Source organism: Oncorhynchus clarkii, chromosome 3, assembly GCF_045791955.1.
Source record: "Oncorhynchus clarkii lewisi isolate Uvic-CL-2024 chromosome 3, UVic_Ocla_1.0, whole genome shotgun sequence".
Lineage (NCBI taxonomy): Eukaryota > Metazoa > Chordata > Actinopteri > Salmoniformes > Salmonidae > Oncorhynchus > Oncorhynchus clarkii.
In genome coordinates, this window is record NC_092149.1 from 43632955 (window position 1) to 43651915 (window position 18961).

An 18961-nucleotide genomic window follows, 5' to 3' on the forward strand; every position below is an offset into this window, starting at 1 on the left:
CCCAATACTTTTGTGTAATGTGCTGTTATGTCTAAACGGGTTAACCCGATATGGATGAAAATACCATAAAATTAAAGCTGATAGTCTGCACTTTAACCTCACAGTTATTATATAACAATCCAAAAATGTAATTGTCACAGTACTTTTGGAGCTCACTGTAATACAGAACCCTACAGACGAAGAACCATATATGTGACAATTTTTCCATTTTAAGATAATCAGTTATTTTTATATTATTAATTGTGTGTACCACATTAGGTGTTTTATGGTTGAGAAATAAATTCACCATACCCATATCTTCCAACAACAATTTATATTTTTTTGTTATTTCAAATAATACTTTTTTTATTGCCGTTTTAATTTTTAGAATGTGGAAGAACAGTATATCTCCAGTGATGATTTCAGTTTGTGGAAGAACAGTATATGTGACATTTTGCATGACTCTTGTAAGATGTCCTTTTTTAACACCTGATATGATGTTTTAAGTACTTTCAAGTACATATGCCCTTCATGTAAATAACTTAAATGCAATATGCAGTTAATTCATTTGTATGGATGTTCATTTAAAGGCGGTCTATCAACTTTAGCAATGATGACTTTTCTTAAAAGTTGAGTCATGAAATCTTAGTCTCATTTAAAATGAAGCCCTCAATGTGAACATACCATAGAACTACCAACATAGAATACAATTAAATTAATTAAATCAAAACAAGCACAACTTGTAAATATCAAATATGGATCAATGTGATGTACCAATATGCAGGTCCCTAAGGTCAATATTACAAAACGTTCAGAAAACCATTCTCTTTGTGTTTAACACTATGATCAGCAATTACAGTGCCTTGCGAAAGTATTCGGCCCCCTTGAACTTTGCGACCTTTTGCCACATTTCAGGCTTCAAACATAAAGATATAAAACTGTATTTTTTGTGAAGAATCAACAACAAGTGGGACACAATCATGAAGTGGAACGACATTTATTGGATATTTCAAACTTTTTTAACAAATCAAAAACTGAAAATTGGGCGTGCAAAATTATTCAGCCCCCTTAAGTTAATACTTTGTAGCGCCACCTTTTGCTGCGATTACAGCTGTAAGTCGCTTGGGGTATGTCTCTATCAGTTTTGCACATCGAGAGACTGACATTTTTTCCCATTCCTCCTTGCAAAACAGCTCGAGCTCAGTGAGGTTGGATGGAGAGCATTTGTGAACAGCAGTTTTCAGTTCTTTCCACAGATTCTCGATTGGATTCAGGTCTGGACTTTGACTTGGCCATTCTAACACCTGGATATGTTTACTTTTGAACCATTCCATTGTAGATTTAGCTTTATGTTTTGGATCATTGTCTTGTTGGAAGACAAATCTCCGTCCCAGTCTCAGGTCTTTTGCAGACTCCATCAGGTTTTCTTCCAGAATGGTCCTGTATTTGGCTCCATCCATCTTCCCATCAATTTTAACCATCTTCCCTGTCACTGCTGAAGAAAAGCAGGCCCAAACCATGATGCTGCCACCACCATGTTTGACAGTGGGGATGGTGTGTTCAGCTGTGTTGCTTTTACGCCAAACATAACGTTTTGCATTGTTGCCAAAAAAGTTCAATTTTGGTTTCATCTGCCAGAGCACCTTATTCAACATGTTTGGTGTGTCTCCCAGGTGGCTTGTGGCAAACTTTAAACAACACTTTTTATGGATATCTTTAAGAAATGGCTTTCTTCTTGCCACTCTTCCATAAAGGCCAGATTTGTGCAATATACGACTGATTGTTGTCCTATGGACAGAGTCTCCCACCTCAGCTGTAGATCTCTGCAGTTCATCCAGAGTGATCATGGGCCTCTTGGCTGCATCTCTGATCAGTCTTCTCCTTGTATGAGCTAAAAGTTTAGAGGGACGGCCAGGTCTTGGTAGATTTGCAGTGGTCTGATACTCCTTCCATTTCAATATTATCGCTTGCACAGTGCTCCTTGGGATGTTTAAAGCTTGGGAAATATTTTTGTATCCAAATCCGGCTTTAAACTTCTTCACAACAGTATCTCGGACCTGCCTGGTGTGTTCCTTGTTCTTCATGATGCTCTCTGCGCTTTTAACGGACCTCTGAGACTATCACAGTGCAGGTGCATTTATACGGAGACTTGATTACACACAGGTGGATTGTATTTATCATCATTAGTCATTTAGGTCAACATTGGATCATTCAGAGATCCTCACTGAACTTCTGGAGAGAGTTTGCTGCACTGAAAGTAAAGGGGCTGAATAATTTTGCACGTCCAATTTTTCAGTTTTTGATTTGTTAAAAAAGTTTGAAATATCCAATAAATGTCGTTCCACTTCATGATTGTGTCCCACTTGTTGTTGATTCTTCACAAAAAAATACAGTTTTATATCTTTATGTTTGAAGCCTGAAATGTGGCAAAAGGTCGCAAAGTTCAAGGGGGCCGAATACTTTCGCAAGGCACTGTAAGTTGTGAATTGCGTTAAACCCATGCTAAAGGTAAGAAATGTCCTTCTGCACTGAGGTGACAGCAGTAAATAAGTATTAACTGCTTAGAGTTAATGCTAAATGTGGTGACAGAGAGACAGTGTATATTGTAATGAATAAAAAAAGGGAATCAAGATCAAATGAATACTCACATACTGTATGTGATGACTTATTTGTTTTTAATTCATTCAGATTAAAAAAGGTTCAAATGATCACACAAAATAATTATCAACACATTGTACATAACATTTTCTACACTAGGAACAACATCTTAAAATTAAATTAATTCAATATATTGTGCTGGTTCAAATCATACACAAATTGATTCACATAGAAAACACCTACGATACATTTAATTTCCTACAATAGGGGTGACATGTCTTCTGAAATGTATACAGATTCAACATACTACAGTATACAGGTTCAGGGGGTCATAAACTCACAGAAAAAACGTTTAATTATGTAGCTTGGTTTAACAACAAATTATTCACTCTGCAGTGATTCATAAAAAGAGCGTGCAGCAGCTGGCAAGTAGTTGAGCATGGTCATCAGATCTTGGTACTTGTTTTTTTTGATGGGCAGAGGACTCTCATATGCTCTAGGGTAGTGGCTTGCAAAATAGGGAGGTTGAGGTGTAGCTCCTTGTTTTGGTTTGGAGATCAGCCACGACTTCCATCCCTCAAATAGACTGTGGCTCTGTTTGGCGTACAGATTCCAAGGATCCTCAACTGAAATTAGAACAGAAACATTTTAAGTTCCTGACATCAATAAACAACTTTCACAGTCAAGCATTAGGATATTTTATTGTTAGAACAACATGTTGCATGTTGATGGGATGTTAGTAAACTATTCTCTGTGCAATACCTGTGACTTTTAACCACCTCACTGAGGTGATCTGTAGTCCAGCTGGTCGCTTGAGGACAGAATCTGGGAGGTGCCTGAAGTCTTCACATTGCATCCTCATCACCTTGAATGGTTTTGCTGGTTGTGCTTCAAGTATCATCTTTGAAACATCATCAGGTGTATGAAGGACTGACACCTTGCGCCTCTTCTCGATGGTGGCAAAAGATCGATCACAAGGAAGAAAAGAATGACCAGAGACCATGAACTTCTGCTCAACTTGGGTAAAGTAACCCATAGAGACGAGCATCGACATCAGGTTGAGCATCCGCCAGTTGTTATTCTGCCCACAGCATCTGTCACTGAATATGATCAACTTGCACACCTTTGGTTTGGTGAGTGGCGTGAATTTTGTCTTCACCCACTTCATTATGCAGCTTGCCACCTCAATGGACCCTCGGTGTGCAATCCCCTCATGCCAAACACACATGTATGCAGGATCTTCTTTTCCAAGTTCCTGGATGCAAAAGTTAAAATTTGACAGCTGCCGCTGGTAGTAGACATTGGAGTGGGTCAGATTAGGGGTGTACATCACCCCCTGTAGATCCACAGAAATGACATGGCAGTCAGCATTGGCTTTAGCCCACTCAGTGTCACTTTGAAGCTGTGTGTAGGCCTTTTCGGCTTTTCGATGGTGTAACTCACTTTCAACTGCAATCTTCCTCTTCTCCTCTTCAGATGTTGCTGCTGACATCTTAGTGAAGAATGCGTCACATTTGCCACAGGTGTCACTCCTGGGTTGGCCGAAATTGAGACTCTGCTGTTTGAAAATGTCCCTATAAACCCAGAATTTTGCAGATGATGTGGTATTATTCTCTTTGTAGAGTCGGTACATTCGCAACAAATTCAGATCAGGGCTGAGGTATTCTCTGTGTACATCCCCCTTCATCCGTGAGTAGTGGTTCTGGGTTCTTGGGAAAGATAGAATGTGCTCCTTGATGCCCTCTTTCATTGTAGCATGTATCCGATGTGGCCTGTAAGGAGACAACAAGGTGTTGTTAAACTTGTATTCTCTCAATGGTCTAGGGACCTGCCTTAGAGTGCAACTGTGTCGCTATAACCGGGGTACAAATCCCGGTCACGCCATTGCCACACGGGGGGTCCTGTAGGGCGGCGAGAATTAGGCCAGTGCTGTCCGGTGGGAGGGGGAAGGTAATCGGCACTCAGTCCTCAATGCTCAGGTGGTAGTTGGACAGCTTAGTTACCATCATTTTGTTTAAAAGTAATAAACATTTTTATATTTTTGTTTCAGAATTCGCTATTCATCCATTCGATACTCTATGTTAATGTTTAGAAGATTGTTTAGAGCACTGCTATAGTGAAATAATCCAGGCTGGAATCCATAGCGTATTACCTATTGCTATGCTTCCCTCTTCCATCTTCTAAAGGAGACCTAGCCTCAGTAGCCTGATCTGGAGACCCTGCAACCTCACCTGCCTCAGCTAACTTTTCCTGAATAACCTGACCAAAACAATTACATTTCAATTAGCAGGTTATTAAAAACTAGTACAGAGAATACAATATGTTTGTAATTGATATTCATATAGACATTAATTCATATTTTCACTTGCCTGAAGACGGCTGTTGGTTAGCTGGAACACAGACATGAAAGTAACCTTGCACACATTCAATCTCTGGCCTGCTTGCTGTACATGGTATTTGAAGGTTTGTTTCCGTCGTTTGTTCTCCTTTGTATCCTCAGGTTTACGTCTCCGTTTCACCTCATGCTGCAATAAAAATTGACAATGATGAATTCAGAATTTAATATACTGTAGCACATTCAGGATATTGCTTGATCAGGACCTCCATCTTTCACACACTCCCAATCTATACACAGAATGAGTTTGTATTGCACCATTGTGTAACACAGCACTTTTAGAGTTAACGTTAATGTACGTATCATTACTGTCAAAGTTAAACTATGCAAGTGTTCAATATAGCTATTATAATAATAGGCGTTTTGTCTTATTTCTAACCTATTCTAAGCCGGAGAGAATCAACGCTTGTTGTTTCTCGTATGGGACAGTATAGAACCTGTTGAACAGATGCAGCTTGCGTTCATCAGTCAACTTTCCACAATCCTTTCTGCACGTCGTGGAACACGCTCTTCCCTGCAGGATACAGTGTAACTAGCTAGCTACTGTAGCCATGTCGAATCATCCGGTGGACGGAGAAAAAGTAGCTAGCTATGTTTCTTCTATAATCTAGCAATAACATTTGTAACGATAATGTATGAGTTAGTAGCCAACGAACTTTAGCTAATATGTTTTCTCTATAGTTACAAATTAGACAACCCAGAACATACATGTTAGTTACTGTACTCTATAGCTAGCTAGCTTGATTGTTTGATATACGGTTCTTCCACATACCTCTTTTGGACAGCTTTTCCCAGTTTTTTCTTGACCCTTACGATTTGTATAGGGTTTTCCCGCATCCCGTAAGATCTTCCTTTGCCTGTCTTTCCATTCTTTTAGTTTTGTTTTAAGTTTCTTTCCCACATTTCTGCGATTTTCATCAGCAACAGAAAGGTTGTGCGCTTGTCCGTCCATTCTGAGTGGTGCACATAAACGGTTATTCCACGAGAGCCTATCTTTAAATTTAAAATTATTGTTAATTAGCGCGTGGAAAGCTTGTGAAACCGGTTCACTATAGAAAAATGGTGTCCAATAATGATTTTTCATGTATATCTTTTTTTTTTTTTTAAATGTCACATATATGGTTCTTCGTCTGTAGGATTCGTATGTTTTCACCAACAGGTTTACACATCCTACTATATCACGATTACACCACCAAAACATCAGTCATTGTATTGATTTGTGTGATCTGTTGAATGTGCAATGCATATCAAAATAGACGCTTTTGTAGGAGAGAGTGTAAACCAGTTGGTAAAGCTAGGGGTTTGTAGATTGTGCATGGGTGTGGAAGGTGGTTTCTCTGTTATCCCTGCTGTTCTTTAGAATGACACCATAACAACAACCTTATTTTCCCTTCCAAGTGGTAGCATACAGTACCAGTCAAAAGTTACACATTCAAGGGTTTTTCTTTATTTTTACTATTTTCTACATTGTAGAATAACAGTGAAGACATCAAAACTATGAAATGACACAAATGGAATCATGTAAAAAAGTGTTAAACAAATCAAAATATATTTTAGATTCTTCAAAGTAGCCACCATTTGCCTTGACAGCTTTGCACACTGTTGGCATTCTCTAAACCAGCTTCACCTGGGATCCTTTTCCAACAGTGTTGAAGGAGTTGCCACATATGCTGAGCACTTTTTCTCATCCCAAACCATCTCAATTGGGTTGAGGTCGATTGTGGAGGCCAGGTCATCTGATGCTGTACTCCATTACTCTCCTTCTTGGTCAAATTGCCCTTACAAGCCTGGAAGTGTGCAGGGTCATTATCCTGTTGAAAACAAATGATAGTCCCACTAAGCGCAAACAAGATGGGATGGTGTATCGCTGCAGAATGCTGTGGTAGCCATGCTAGTAAAGTGTGCCTTGAATTCTAAATAAATCACTGACAGTGTCTCCAGCAAAGCACCTCGATGCCATCACATCTCCTCCTACATGCTTCACAGTGGGAACCACACATACAGTGGGGAGAACAAGTATTTGATAAACTGCCGATTTTGCAGGTTTTCCTACTTACAAAGCATGTAGAGGTCTGTAATTTTAATCATAGGTACACTTCAACTGTGAGAGACGGAATCTAAAACAAAAATCCAGAAAATCACATTAAATGATTTTTAAGTAATTCATTAGCATTTTATTGCATGACATAAGTATTTGATATATCAGAAAAGCAGAACTTAGTATTTGGTACAGGATCCTTTGTTTGCAATTACAGAGATCATACGTTTCCTGTAGTTCTTGACCAGGTTTGCACACACTGCAGCAGGGATTTTGGCTCACTCCTCCATACAGACCTTCTCCAGATCCTTCAGGTTTCGGGTCTGTCGCTGGGCAATACGAACTTTCAGCTCCCTCCAAAGATTGTCTATTGGGTTCAGGTCTGGAGACTGGCTAGGCCACTCCAGGACCTTGAGATGCTTCTTACGGAGCCACTCCTTAGTTGCCCGGCTGTGTGATTTGGGTTGTCGTCATGCTGGAAGACCCAGCCACGACCCATCTTCAATGCTCTTACTGAGGGAAGGAGGTTGTTGGCCAAGATCTCGCGATACATCGCCCCATCCATCCTCCCCTCAATGCAGTGCAGTCGTCCTGTCCCCTTTGCAGAAAAGCATCCCCAAAGCATGATGTTTCCACCACCATGCTTCACGGTTGGGATGGTGTTCTTGGGGTTGTACTCATCCTTCTTCTTCCTCCAAACATGGCGAGTGGAGTTTAAACCAAAAATCTCTATTTTTGTCTCATCAGACCACATGACCTTCTCCCATTCCTCCAGATGGTCATTGGCAAACTTCAGACGGGCCTGGACATGTGCTGGCTTGAACAAGGGGACCTTGCGTGCGCTGCAGGATTTTAATCCATGACGGCGTAGTGTGTTACTAATGGTTTTCTTTGAGACTGTGGTCCCAGATCTCTTCAGGTCATTGACCAGGTCCTGCCGTGTAGTTCTGGGCTGATCCCTCACCTTCCTCATGATCATTGATGCCCCACAAGATGAGATCATGCATGGAGCCCCAGACCGAGGGTGATTGACAGTCATCTTGAACTTCTTCCATTTTCTAATAATTGCGCCAACAGTTGTTGCCTTCTCACCAAGCTGCTTGCCTATTGTCCTGTAGCCCATCCCAGCCTTGTGCAGGTCTACAATTTTGTCCCTGATGTCCTTACACAGCTCTCTGGTCTTGGCCATTGTGGAGAGATTGGAGTCTGTTTGATTGAGTGTGTGGACAGGTGTCTTTTATACAGGAAACGAGTTCAAACAGGTGCAGTTAATACAGGTAATGAGTGGAGAACAGGTGGGCTTCTTAAAGAAAAACTAACAGTTCTGTGAGAGCCGGAATTCTTACTGGTTGGTAGATGATCAAATACTTATGTCATGCAATAAAATGCTAATTAATTACTTAAAAATCATACAATGTGATTTTCTGGATTCCGTCTCTCACAGTTGAAGTGTACCTATGATAAAAATTACAGACTTCTACATGCTTTGTAAGTAGGAAAACCGGCAAAATCGGCAGTGTATCAAATACTTGTTCTCCCCACTCTATGGAGATCATCCGTTCACATACTCTGCATCTCACAAAGGCACGGCGGTTGGAACCAAAAATCTCAAATTTGGACTCATCAGACCAAAGGCCAGATTTCCACCGGTCTAATGTCCATTGCTCGTGTTTCTTGGCCCAAGCAATTCTCTTATTATTATTGGTGTCCTTTAGTAGTGGTTTCTATGCAGCAATTCGACCATGAAGGCCTGATTCACGTAGTCTCTTCTGAACAGTTGATGTTGAACTGTGTCTCTTACTTGAACTCTGTGAAGCATTTATTTGGGTTGCAATCTGAGATGCAGTTAACTCGAATGAATATATCCTCTGCAGCAGAGGTAATTCTGAGTCTTCCTTTACTGTGGAGGTCCTCATGAGAGACAGTTTCATCATACCACAGCAGAGGTAATTCTGAGTCTTCCTTTACTGTGGAGGTCCTCATGAGAGCCAGTTTCATCATAGCGCTTAATAGTTTTTGCGAATGCACTTGAAGAAACTTTCAAAAATCTTGAAATGTTCTAGAGTGATTGACCTTCATGTCTTAAAGTAATGATGGACTGTCATTTCTCTTTGCTTATTTGAGCTGTTCTTGCTATAATATGTACTTGTTGAAATGCATTCCAGGTGACTACCTCATGAATCTGGTTGAGAGAATGCCAAGACTGAATGCATATCTCTTATCCATAGTTTTGATGTCTTTACTATTATTATACCTGCAGAAAATACTGTAAGTACTCTGTGTACTATAGTTGTATAGTAGTACCTTTCCTAAGTACTAGTACCTTTCCTAATGTTGTGCTTTCACGCCCACACACTATCTCTTACACATACATTTTTCACACACACACACACACACACACACACAAAACTTTTATCTTTGCCATTGACACACGTCTACGACGTTCAGACTGGGACAGAGACCTACCTTCCCTGCCGTTTAAAAGCCATACGACCATCAATCTGACCAGTATGGATCATCATCCAACAGTTATAGGTTTCCCCGACACAACCACCGTTAACGCAACCACCAGCTTGGATTTCACCTCTCGGGGATCCATGGAAACCACCAAGAAGGTCACTACCCAACCAATCATTGTGAGTTTTACAGGAAGACCTCGTGGTGTTGATAATGTTCAAATGTTTCTTATTAGCTTATTGCTATGTTACTCACAAATACCCAAATAAACTTGATATATCACAAATCTGCAAACATGTTGTGACAAGGTTGGTAAGAACATTGACATAGGACATCATTGTGAAAACATTTGTGATTTTTGTTTGTTGCATGGTCACATTGAATCTATATGAATACAATGTTCTGATTAAACCACAGACAGCTCTCAACAGGCTTTTAATTCATCTTGTTGCAGGATGTAGCATCCAATGGAGTGAATGGAGGCTTCCGTGATGAAACAGTGACCGTGAGAAACAAAGGTAAAGAACATAGAGCAGATCTACTAACCAGAGAGGTTATGACTAGCCTTTATAAACAGGAACAAGTTTGAGAAAGCAAGGACAACGTTCTCTCTTTGGGACTGTATGTGTTTCTGGTGGTGAATGCCCATTGTTCAATTATGTATAATGTGAGCGGACCAACTAATTGGGCGTCACTCTAAAGCGGGAAGGTGGAATAAACGAGTCAGGAGTATGTTTTCTCGATTGAACACAGTTCTCTATTGAGGGCATTGGGTCAACACAAACACTCCAACATAATCAATGAAAATCTTCCAAGGAAAAACATACATCTTCTTCTCCAGATGAAACAAGAACATAATAGGATTATCTTTAAACTACAACAAAAAGGCACGGGATTATCACCGTCTTAGTGGTTCTTCCTGGATAGCTCCTCTCTCTCGGTGGCCATCTTCCAGAGATAGTTTTCCCCCTTCTCTGCTGGTTCCATTCTCTCTCTTATAGGGGAAGGAGAGTATGTCATTAGTACCGTCAGCTGTGCTTAATTGCCTCTGGTTACCTTGTCTCACATGCCTTGTTGGGCTAATATCCATGAGCCCAGCCTGCCCTCTGGTGGTCCTTCCACAATAATGATGTACATTTACACATTTTGTTTGCGCATGCCACCACATGACTTGATCAGAGTGTGCAGCTGAAAATTGTATCCTGTAAAAACACTTGGTTTGTTATTATTGATTAAAACAAAACTGCTATTCATTAACTACAAATACCGAACTTGTTTTTACGTGAATTCCTTGACACGGTTAGCTTTTAACAGCTACTATAGGACCGCTATTTATTTTTGCCGACGTTTCCTGACACCGGCCATATTCAACGGGTGTTGAGTGTTCATAAATTCAACAGTTGTTCTGCGCTCCCTGGCACACTCAGACAAGAGTGCTCTGAAATCAGAGTAGATGGCTAGACTGAATTTATGAAGTCACCCAAAATGGGTACTTGCATAGTGAAGTCTTTTGTTAAGACATATAGCTAGCTATAGCTAGCTGCCCTTCATGAATCTGCAGATTGCCAACCAACCAGCCAGCTAATGTTAGCTACTTAGCTAGGTAAACAATGAACCATAATCACAACTCATGACGTTACTACCCTTGCATGAATCTCCAGGTAAATAACCAACCAAGTTTGTGGTAGCTAGCTAACATTAGGCTATAGCTAGCCAAGCAAATGGTTCTTTCTGTCAAAATTAGAAAGGTGTAATATCTGAAAATGTAGCTAGCTAGACTAATCATCATTCACTCATCATTCATGGTTGGATGCATTTCCTGTCGGATGCCAGGGTTGCCCTTAGTTTGAAGATATAATCTGGAGACAGGTGTTTTCTCCCTCTCCTTAGCTATCATACTCTAATTCCACTGATTTAAAACTCAGTCCTCCAGAAAGTGGAGAGCAACACTCATGCAGTTTTAATATACGATCGGAAAAAAAAAAAGCTGCGTTAGACAGGATTACCTAGACACACTGACCAGCTCAAATAGACAATCCAAACTCATCTCTTGGCATGTCAAGCCCACTCATTATCTCAGCCAATCATGGCTAGCCGGAAGGTTGCTGACTTTTTCTTTGGCTTAACCAACTAGGCTCGTAATTTAACTATTTTATAATGTTTACAGATGGTATACAAGTTTGTTATTAAGGCACATGAAAGTTCACATGTTTGTGAAGGCATTTCTGCCAATAACCACATTTTGATTTTCTTTAAAGTTTACATTCAAGTGGCTCTCCTGTGAAGTAGTGACCCGCGACATACGCCTAGTTTCCTGAGGGCAGCTTACCACCATGCTATAGACTACCAAGTGCTAAAAGTCAGTATCTGGATAACATGTGAAATTCTTGATAATGTATGTGACATCAACAGAGAGGTATATTTTCCAAAAGTTGCAAACATGTTGTGACAAGGTTGGTAAGGACATTGACATAGCACATCATTGTGAGAAAAAAAATAGATTTTGGTTTGTTGCATGGTCACATTGAATCTATATTAATACAATGTACTGATAACATTTTCTGAGTGATTAAAATATTGAAATGCCTTTCATCAAGCTGCCCACTCAAGAAAAAGCTTCAAACTGTAACCAGGGCCTGCAACCTGGTTCAGGTTATCAGTCAACCTACCAGGGTAGTTACAAACAGCACAGGAATGAAATCATCAACATGTATTGATCACGTATTTACTACTTTTGTAGTGAATTCTATGTTGTTGATGTAAAGAATATTTGTTGGTCTGGTTTGTGTAATGAGGAGCAAACAGACACTGCACTTGACACAGTTATAAAATTGCTTATTCCAGTTACTAATAAGCATGCACCCATTAAGAAAATGACTGTAAAAACTATTAAATCCCCATAGATTGATGAGCATTTGAAAAAAGGAATGACAAAAGGAATGGCAAATAAGTCTGGCTGCAGAACGGATTGGCAAACATATTGCAAATTGAGAAATCATGTGGCTAAACTGAATAAAAAGAAGAAGAAACTACACTATGAAACAAAGATAAATGACATAAAGAATGATAGTAAAAAGCTTTGGAGCACCTTAATTGACATTTTGGGGAAAAAAAGGCAAACTCATCTCCATCATTCATATAGTTTTTTATTTATTTACAGTGCCTTGCGAAAGTATTCGGCCCCCTTGAACTTTGCGACCTTTTGCCACATTTCAGGCTTCAAACATAAAGATATAAAACTGTATTTTTTTGTGAAGAATCAACAACAAGTGGGACACAATCATGAAGTGGAACGACATTTATTGGATATTTCAAACTTTTTTAACAAATCAAAAACTGAAAAATTGGGCGTGCAAAATTATTCAGCCCCCTTAAGTTAATACTTTGTAGCGCCACCTTTTGCTGCGATTACAGCTGTAAGTCGCTTGGGGTATGTCTCTATCAGTTTTTCATATCGAGAGACTGACATTTTTTCCCATTCCTCCTTGCAAAACAGCTCGAGCTCAGTGAGGTTGGATGGAGAGCATTTGTGAACAGCAGTTTTCAGTTCTTTCCACAGATTCTCGATTGGATTCAGGTCTGGACTTTGACTTGGCCATTCTAACACCTGGATATGTTTATTTTTGAACCATTCCATTGTAGATTTTGCTTTATGTTTTGGATCATTGTCTTGTTGGAAGACAAATCTCCTTCCCAGTCTCAGGTCTTTTGCAGACTCCATCAGGTTTTCTTCCAGAATGGTCCTGTATTTGGCTCCATCCATCTTCCCATCAATTTGAACCATCTTCCCTGTCCCTGCTGAAGAAAAGCAGGCCCAAACCATGATGCTGCCACCACCATGTTTGACAGTGGGTATGGTGTGTTCAGGGTGATGAGCTGTGTTGCTTTTACGCCAAACATAACGTTTTGCATTGTTGCCAAAAAGTTCAATTTTGGTTTCATCTGACCAGAGCACCTTCTTCCACATGTTTGGTGTGTCTCCCAGGTGGCTTGTGGCAAACAAGCTGAAAGTTTAGAGGGACGGCCAGGTCTTGGTAGATTTGCAGTGGTCTGATACTCCTTCCATTTCAATATTATCGCTTGCACAGTGCTCCTTGGGATGTTTAAAGCTTGGGAAATCTTTTTGTATCCAAATCCGGCTTTAAACTTCTTCACAACAGTATCTCGGACCTGCCTGGTGTGTTCCTTGTTCTTCATGATGCTCTCTGCGCTTTTGACGGACCTCTGAGACTATCACAGTGCAGGTGCATTTATACAGAGACTTGATTACACACAGGTGGATTGTATTTATCATCATTAGTCATTTAGGTCAACATTGGATCATTCAGAGATCCTCACTGAACTTCTGGAGAGAGTTTGCTGCACTGAAAGTAAAGGGGCTGAATAATTTTGCACGCCCAATTTTTCAGTTTTTGATTTGTTAAAAAAGTTTGAAATATCCAATAAATGTCGTTCCACTTCATGATTGTGTCCCACTTGTTGTTGATTCTTCACAAAAAAATACAGTTTTATATCTTTATGTTTGAAGCCTGAAATGTGGCAAAAGGTCGCAAAGTTCAAGGGGGCCGAATACTTTCGCAAGGCACTGTATTTAACTAGGCAAGTCAGTTAAGAACACATTCTTATTTACAATGACTTCCTACCCCGGCCAAACCCTAACCCCGACGACGCTGGGCCAATTGTGCGCCACCCTATGAGACTCCCAATCACGGCCGGTAGTGACAAAGCCTGGAATCGAACCAGGGTCTGTAGTGACTCCTATTTGCAATATTTTCAGTTTAAACCTACTAGAAAGTGTGTGCCCCCAGGCCTGGAGGGAAGCAAAAATCATTCCGCTACCTAAGAATACTAAAGTCCCCTTTACTGGCTCAAATAGACGACCAATCAGCCTGTTCTCAACACTTGGTAAAAAAAATAATTTAATTGTGTTTGACCAGATACATTGCTATTTTACAGTAAACAAATTGTCAACAAACTTTCTTTTAGGGAATAACATTCAACAAGCACAGCACTTACACAAATGACTGATGATTGGCTTAGAGACATTGATGTTTTTTTAGTGCAGCCTTTGACATTTTCAATCATAGTCTGCTGCTGGAAGAAACGTATGTGTTGTGGCTTTACACCACCTGCTACATTGTGGATGAAGAGTTACCTGTCTACCAGAACACATAGGTTGGATTCCGTCTGAAATGACTGAAACACTTAACAAAGATTTGCAGTTTGTTTCAGAGTGGGTGGCAATGAATTAGTTAGTCCTAAATATTTATAAAACTAAAAGCATTGTATTTGGGGCAAATCATTCACTAAACCCTAAACCTCAACTAAATCTTGTAATAAATTATGTGGAAATTGTGCAAGTTGAGGTGACTAAACTGCTTGGCATAACCCTGGTTTGTAAAATGTCATGGTAAAAACATATTGATACAACAGTAGCTAAGATGGGGAGAAGTATGTCCATAATAAAGCGCAGCTCTACCTTCTTAACAGCACTATCAGCAAGGCAGGTCATACAGGCCCGAGTTTTGTCGCATCTGGACAACTATTCAGTCATGTGGTCAGGTGCCACAAAAAGGGACTTAGGAAAATTGCAAGTGGCTCAGAACAGGGCAGCACGACTGGCCCTTGGATGTACATAGAGAACTAATATAATAATATGCATGTCAATCTCTCCTGGCTCAAAGTGGAAGAGCGATTGACTTGTATTTATGAGAGGTGTTGAATGCACCGAGCTGTCTGTATGAACTACTGGCGCACAGCTCAGACACCCATGCAGACCCCACAAGACATGCCACAAGAGTTCTCTTCACAGTCCCCAAGTCCAGAACAGACTATGGGAGGCGCACAGTACTACATAGAGACATGACTACATGGAACTCCACATCAAGTAACTGATGCAAGCAATAAAATTAGATTTAAAAAAACAGATAAAAATACACCTTTTGGATCAGTGGGGACTGTGAAGCAACACGAACATCAAATGCACCGAATACAACAGGTGTTGACCTTACAGTGAAATGCTTACTTGCAAGCCCTTAACCAACAATGCAGTTTTAAGAAAATACAAAAAAAGAGTAAAAGATAAGAATAACAAATAATTAAAGAGCAGCAGTAAATAACAATAGCGGGGCTATATATATATACAGGGGGTACCGGTACAGAATCAATGTGTCAATGTGCGGGGGCACCGGTGTCGAGGTAATTATGTACATGGAACTAGAGTTATTAAAGTGTCTATGAATAGATAATAGCAGAGAGTAGCAGCAACGTAGGGGGGGGGGGGGGGGGGGGGGGCAATGCAAAAACATTACATAGGCACAGACATACATACATACACACACAAGATAACATACGCACTATACACACATGTAACTATGGATTTTGTACAGTAGATATGTGGTAGTGGTGGAGGGCACACATTGTGTTGTGAAAACTTTGAATGTATTGTAAAGTTTTTTAAATGGTTTAAACTGCCTTAATTTAGCTGGACCCCAGGAAGAGTAGCTGAAGCTAATGGGGATCCATAATTAATACAAATATGATGATGTACTGTTTCCTTGTAATGTAGGATATGTCTGTGTGAGCATTTTTGGAAAGACCTGGGCAGACCTCACACATGATCAGGACTAGGTCTAGACTTTTGGGGGCCCTATGGGAGACCACCAAGAGGGCAAATTTTTTTTAGTGGCCCCCTTTTGACGGGGGGGTGAAAAATGTATTTTTTTTTTCCTGCAAATCTACACATTTTGCAATCGGGTGTAGATTTTTTGGGTGGGGGGATTTTATAAAAAAATGTCATGCAATACCAATACATTTTCAAGGGACTGAAATATATATTTTTCAGTTTTAAAGCTAATTTCTTGCAATTCTACACATTTTGCAATTTTAATGATATCTGAGTGAGAGTGACTAACAAAACAATGCCCTGCGTGCCCGGTTGGTATTCTGCAATGATTAATACAAGTTTAGATAACTGGCTGGACTAACTTATCGATCAAAAAATGATTAAATGAAATGACATGGCTCCACAGACTTCTTGAATAAATTCCACGTGTGTTTTAAGTCAGTAAACCAAACGGACAGATAGACAGACAACCCTTCCCATAACATGTGAAGACTTTAGGCATTCTGGTTTTAGGTGTGTTTATTTTTGGTTTTGATTGTTTTGTGACTGTCAATGACTGACAAAACAAGAGGAAAACTGCTTGATGCACAACCACATTTTGAACTTACACCTTGTGTATTGTACTAATCTAACTCTCAAGAGTAAGTTCAGACCCCAACTGAGAGGTAACCTTATGGGCTTTCTGTTTCAATGACAATCTATTCCCCCCCCAATAAATTTGCTTATGCCCGGAGCTGGCCCTGCATATGATTGTTTTTATTTTCAGTGTGATGACATAATCCTAATGTAGTTGTTATGTGTCCAATAGTGGAGAATGGAGATCTTGATTGAAGTTCCCCATGCCATGATAGCAGGGCCGTGCACAGAGCTTTCATAATTCATATCTCGAAAATTATAACATACCATATGCCTCTGTTGCAGTGACTCCTTGAGACATAATTGACATTGGGAAAAGAGTGTGGGCAATCAGCTGACCATTGATGTAGATGATTGATGTAAATCAGCTTGTTAGCCACCTCAATTTATTTTACTGATTGTGATTTACCTCTATGTCTTACTGCCTCTCTCTGTTGCACATATCAGCTAACCAGACTGAATATTGATCATGCTGTAGGCTAAATCAAGTGTTAATCAAATGTTATGCTGCTGTGGCACTATTGTTGATATTTGAACTAGCTAGCTACACACACTCAACCAGTGACCGCATCTCTCAAGGCATACATGTTTGGATAACAGGTGCACGGATTCTCCGTACAGGACAGACTGGGCAAAAGGCGCAACCGGGCGCACGCAAGCTCCATACAGGGCAGATCAACAGGTGCAACCAACAGAAAGGATGGTGGCTAGTGAACTTAAAGGCTTGTCTTGCGGGCATTAGGTTCCAAACAACAGTGACAATATATGTATACAAAAAAATACTACCACCCAAAAGGGAAATTTGGAGACTGGAAGGGCAAAGGGGCATGTGCTCTGCACAGGTAGAACCATATCTGTGCACGTGCCTGCATGATTGAAGCTATTACTTCAAAGTTTCTCTCCCACTCTCTTACACTCTCTGACCCTGTTCTGATTTTTCCATCTCTCATGTAGAACCCATATCCATGAAAAATTTAAAACGGAGGTCAGAGTTTTTTGAACAAGGTAAAACACCCCTGATCGAGTCCTGGTGTTGGTGAAGGGTCAATGGTCTGTGTAACTATCAAGAGGCTGGGTGCTCTAGGCTTCCATCTCTTTCTATCTATCCCAGTGGTTCTCCTAAGGACCTTCCTGGTGTACAGGTTTTGTTTCATCTATGACTTATTAACCTAATCATGATTATGGAAAGATTGAGACAAACAGTTGAATACTCAGGAGTTCCCTAGGGATCCATGTTGGGCCCGCTGCTTAAAATCTACTGCTTTTTTCCATCTGATCTGGTAGTGAGTGTAACTCCACTGGTCTCCCCCTCCCTCCCACACCCGGGCTTCTCAGGGCCCAGTTTCAGTGCGCTGGTCTACCTCTGTGATAAACAGGGTTGAGTGTGTGGTGATTCTCCCAGAGACACTGAGCTCGATGAGTCTAGACCAGTATTTCCCAACCCTCTCTTGTGGGACCAGCAATCTATCTACATTTCTGTTGCAGCTCTGAGTTGACAACTAATCACAAAGGCCTTGATTAGTTGAATCAGGTGGCTAGTTCAGGGTTAAAACCAAATTGAGAACCGTCTGAGGATCCCTCAGTAGAGGGTTGGGATACACTTGACTAGAAAGTTGTGTTTTCACCAACACTTTGAAGCACCAAAGGGGAGACAGCATGTCAGAATGCCATACCAACATACCAATCTACTAGACTCCATAGAAGTGGTTACAGAATTCTCACTTCTTGCTTGTGCGTTTTGATCAATGATCAATTCTAGTCTGTTCCAGAGCCATATAGGATAGCGATATACACTATACTTTATATACAAAAGTATGTGGACACCCCTTCACAATTGTGGATTCGGCTATTTCAGCCACACCCGTTGCGATCAGGTCTATAAAATCGAACACACAGTCATGTAATCTCCATAGACAAACATTGGCAGTAGAATGGCTTTACTGAAGAGTTCAGTGACTTTCAATGTGGCACCGTCATATGATGCCACCTTTCCAACAAGTCAGTTTCTGCCGTGCTAGAGCTTCCCCAGTCAACTGTAAGTGTGGTTATTGAGAAGTGGAAACGTCTAGGATTAACAACGACTCAGCGTCGAAATGGTAGGCCACACAAGCTCACAGAACTGGACCGGGGAGTGCTGAAGTGTGTAGATTGTAAAGATCGTTTGTCTTAGGTTGCAACAATAACTACTGAGTTCCAAACTGCCTCTGGAAGCAAGGTCAGCACAAGAACTGTT

General features: G+C 40.5%; 1 protein-coding gene across 12 annotated transcripts in view; it reads left to right on the forward strand.

Moving 5' to 3' along the window:
* Positions 1-18961, forward strand: part of LOC139395912 (LIM domain only protein 7-like) — a 121926-nt gene that overhangs the window by 90717 nt on the left and 12248 nt on the right. For 4 of the 12 annotated variants that reach the window (XM_071143226.1, XM_071143237.1, XM_071143284.1 and 1 more), the window contains 3 exons: positions 9459-9646; positions 9922-9985; positions 17683-17733. In XM_071143226.1, coding sequence (XP_070999327.1) covers positions 9459-9646; positions 9922-9985; positions 17683-17733 — 303 coding nt within the window. The remainder of the gene's footprint in view (positions 1-9458; positions 9647-9921; positions 9986-17682; positions 17734-18961) is intronic. The other 8 variants (XM_071143244.1, XM_071143267.1, XM_071143285.1 and 5 more) reach the window with 3 other exon arrangements.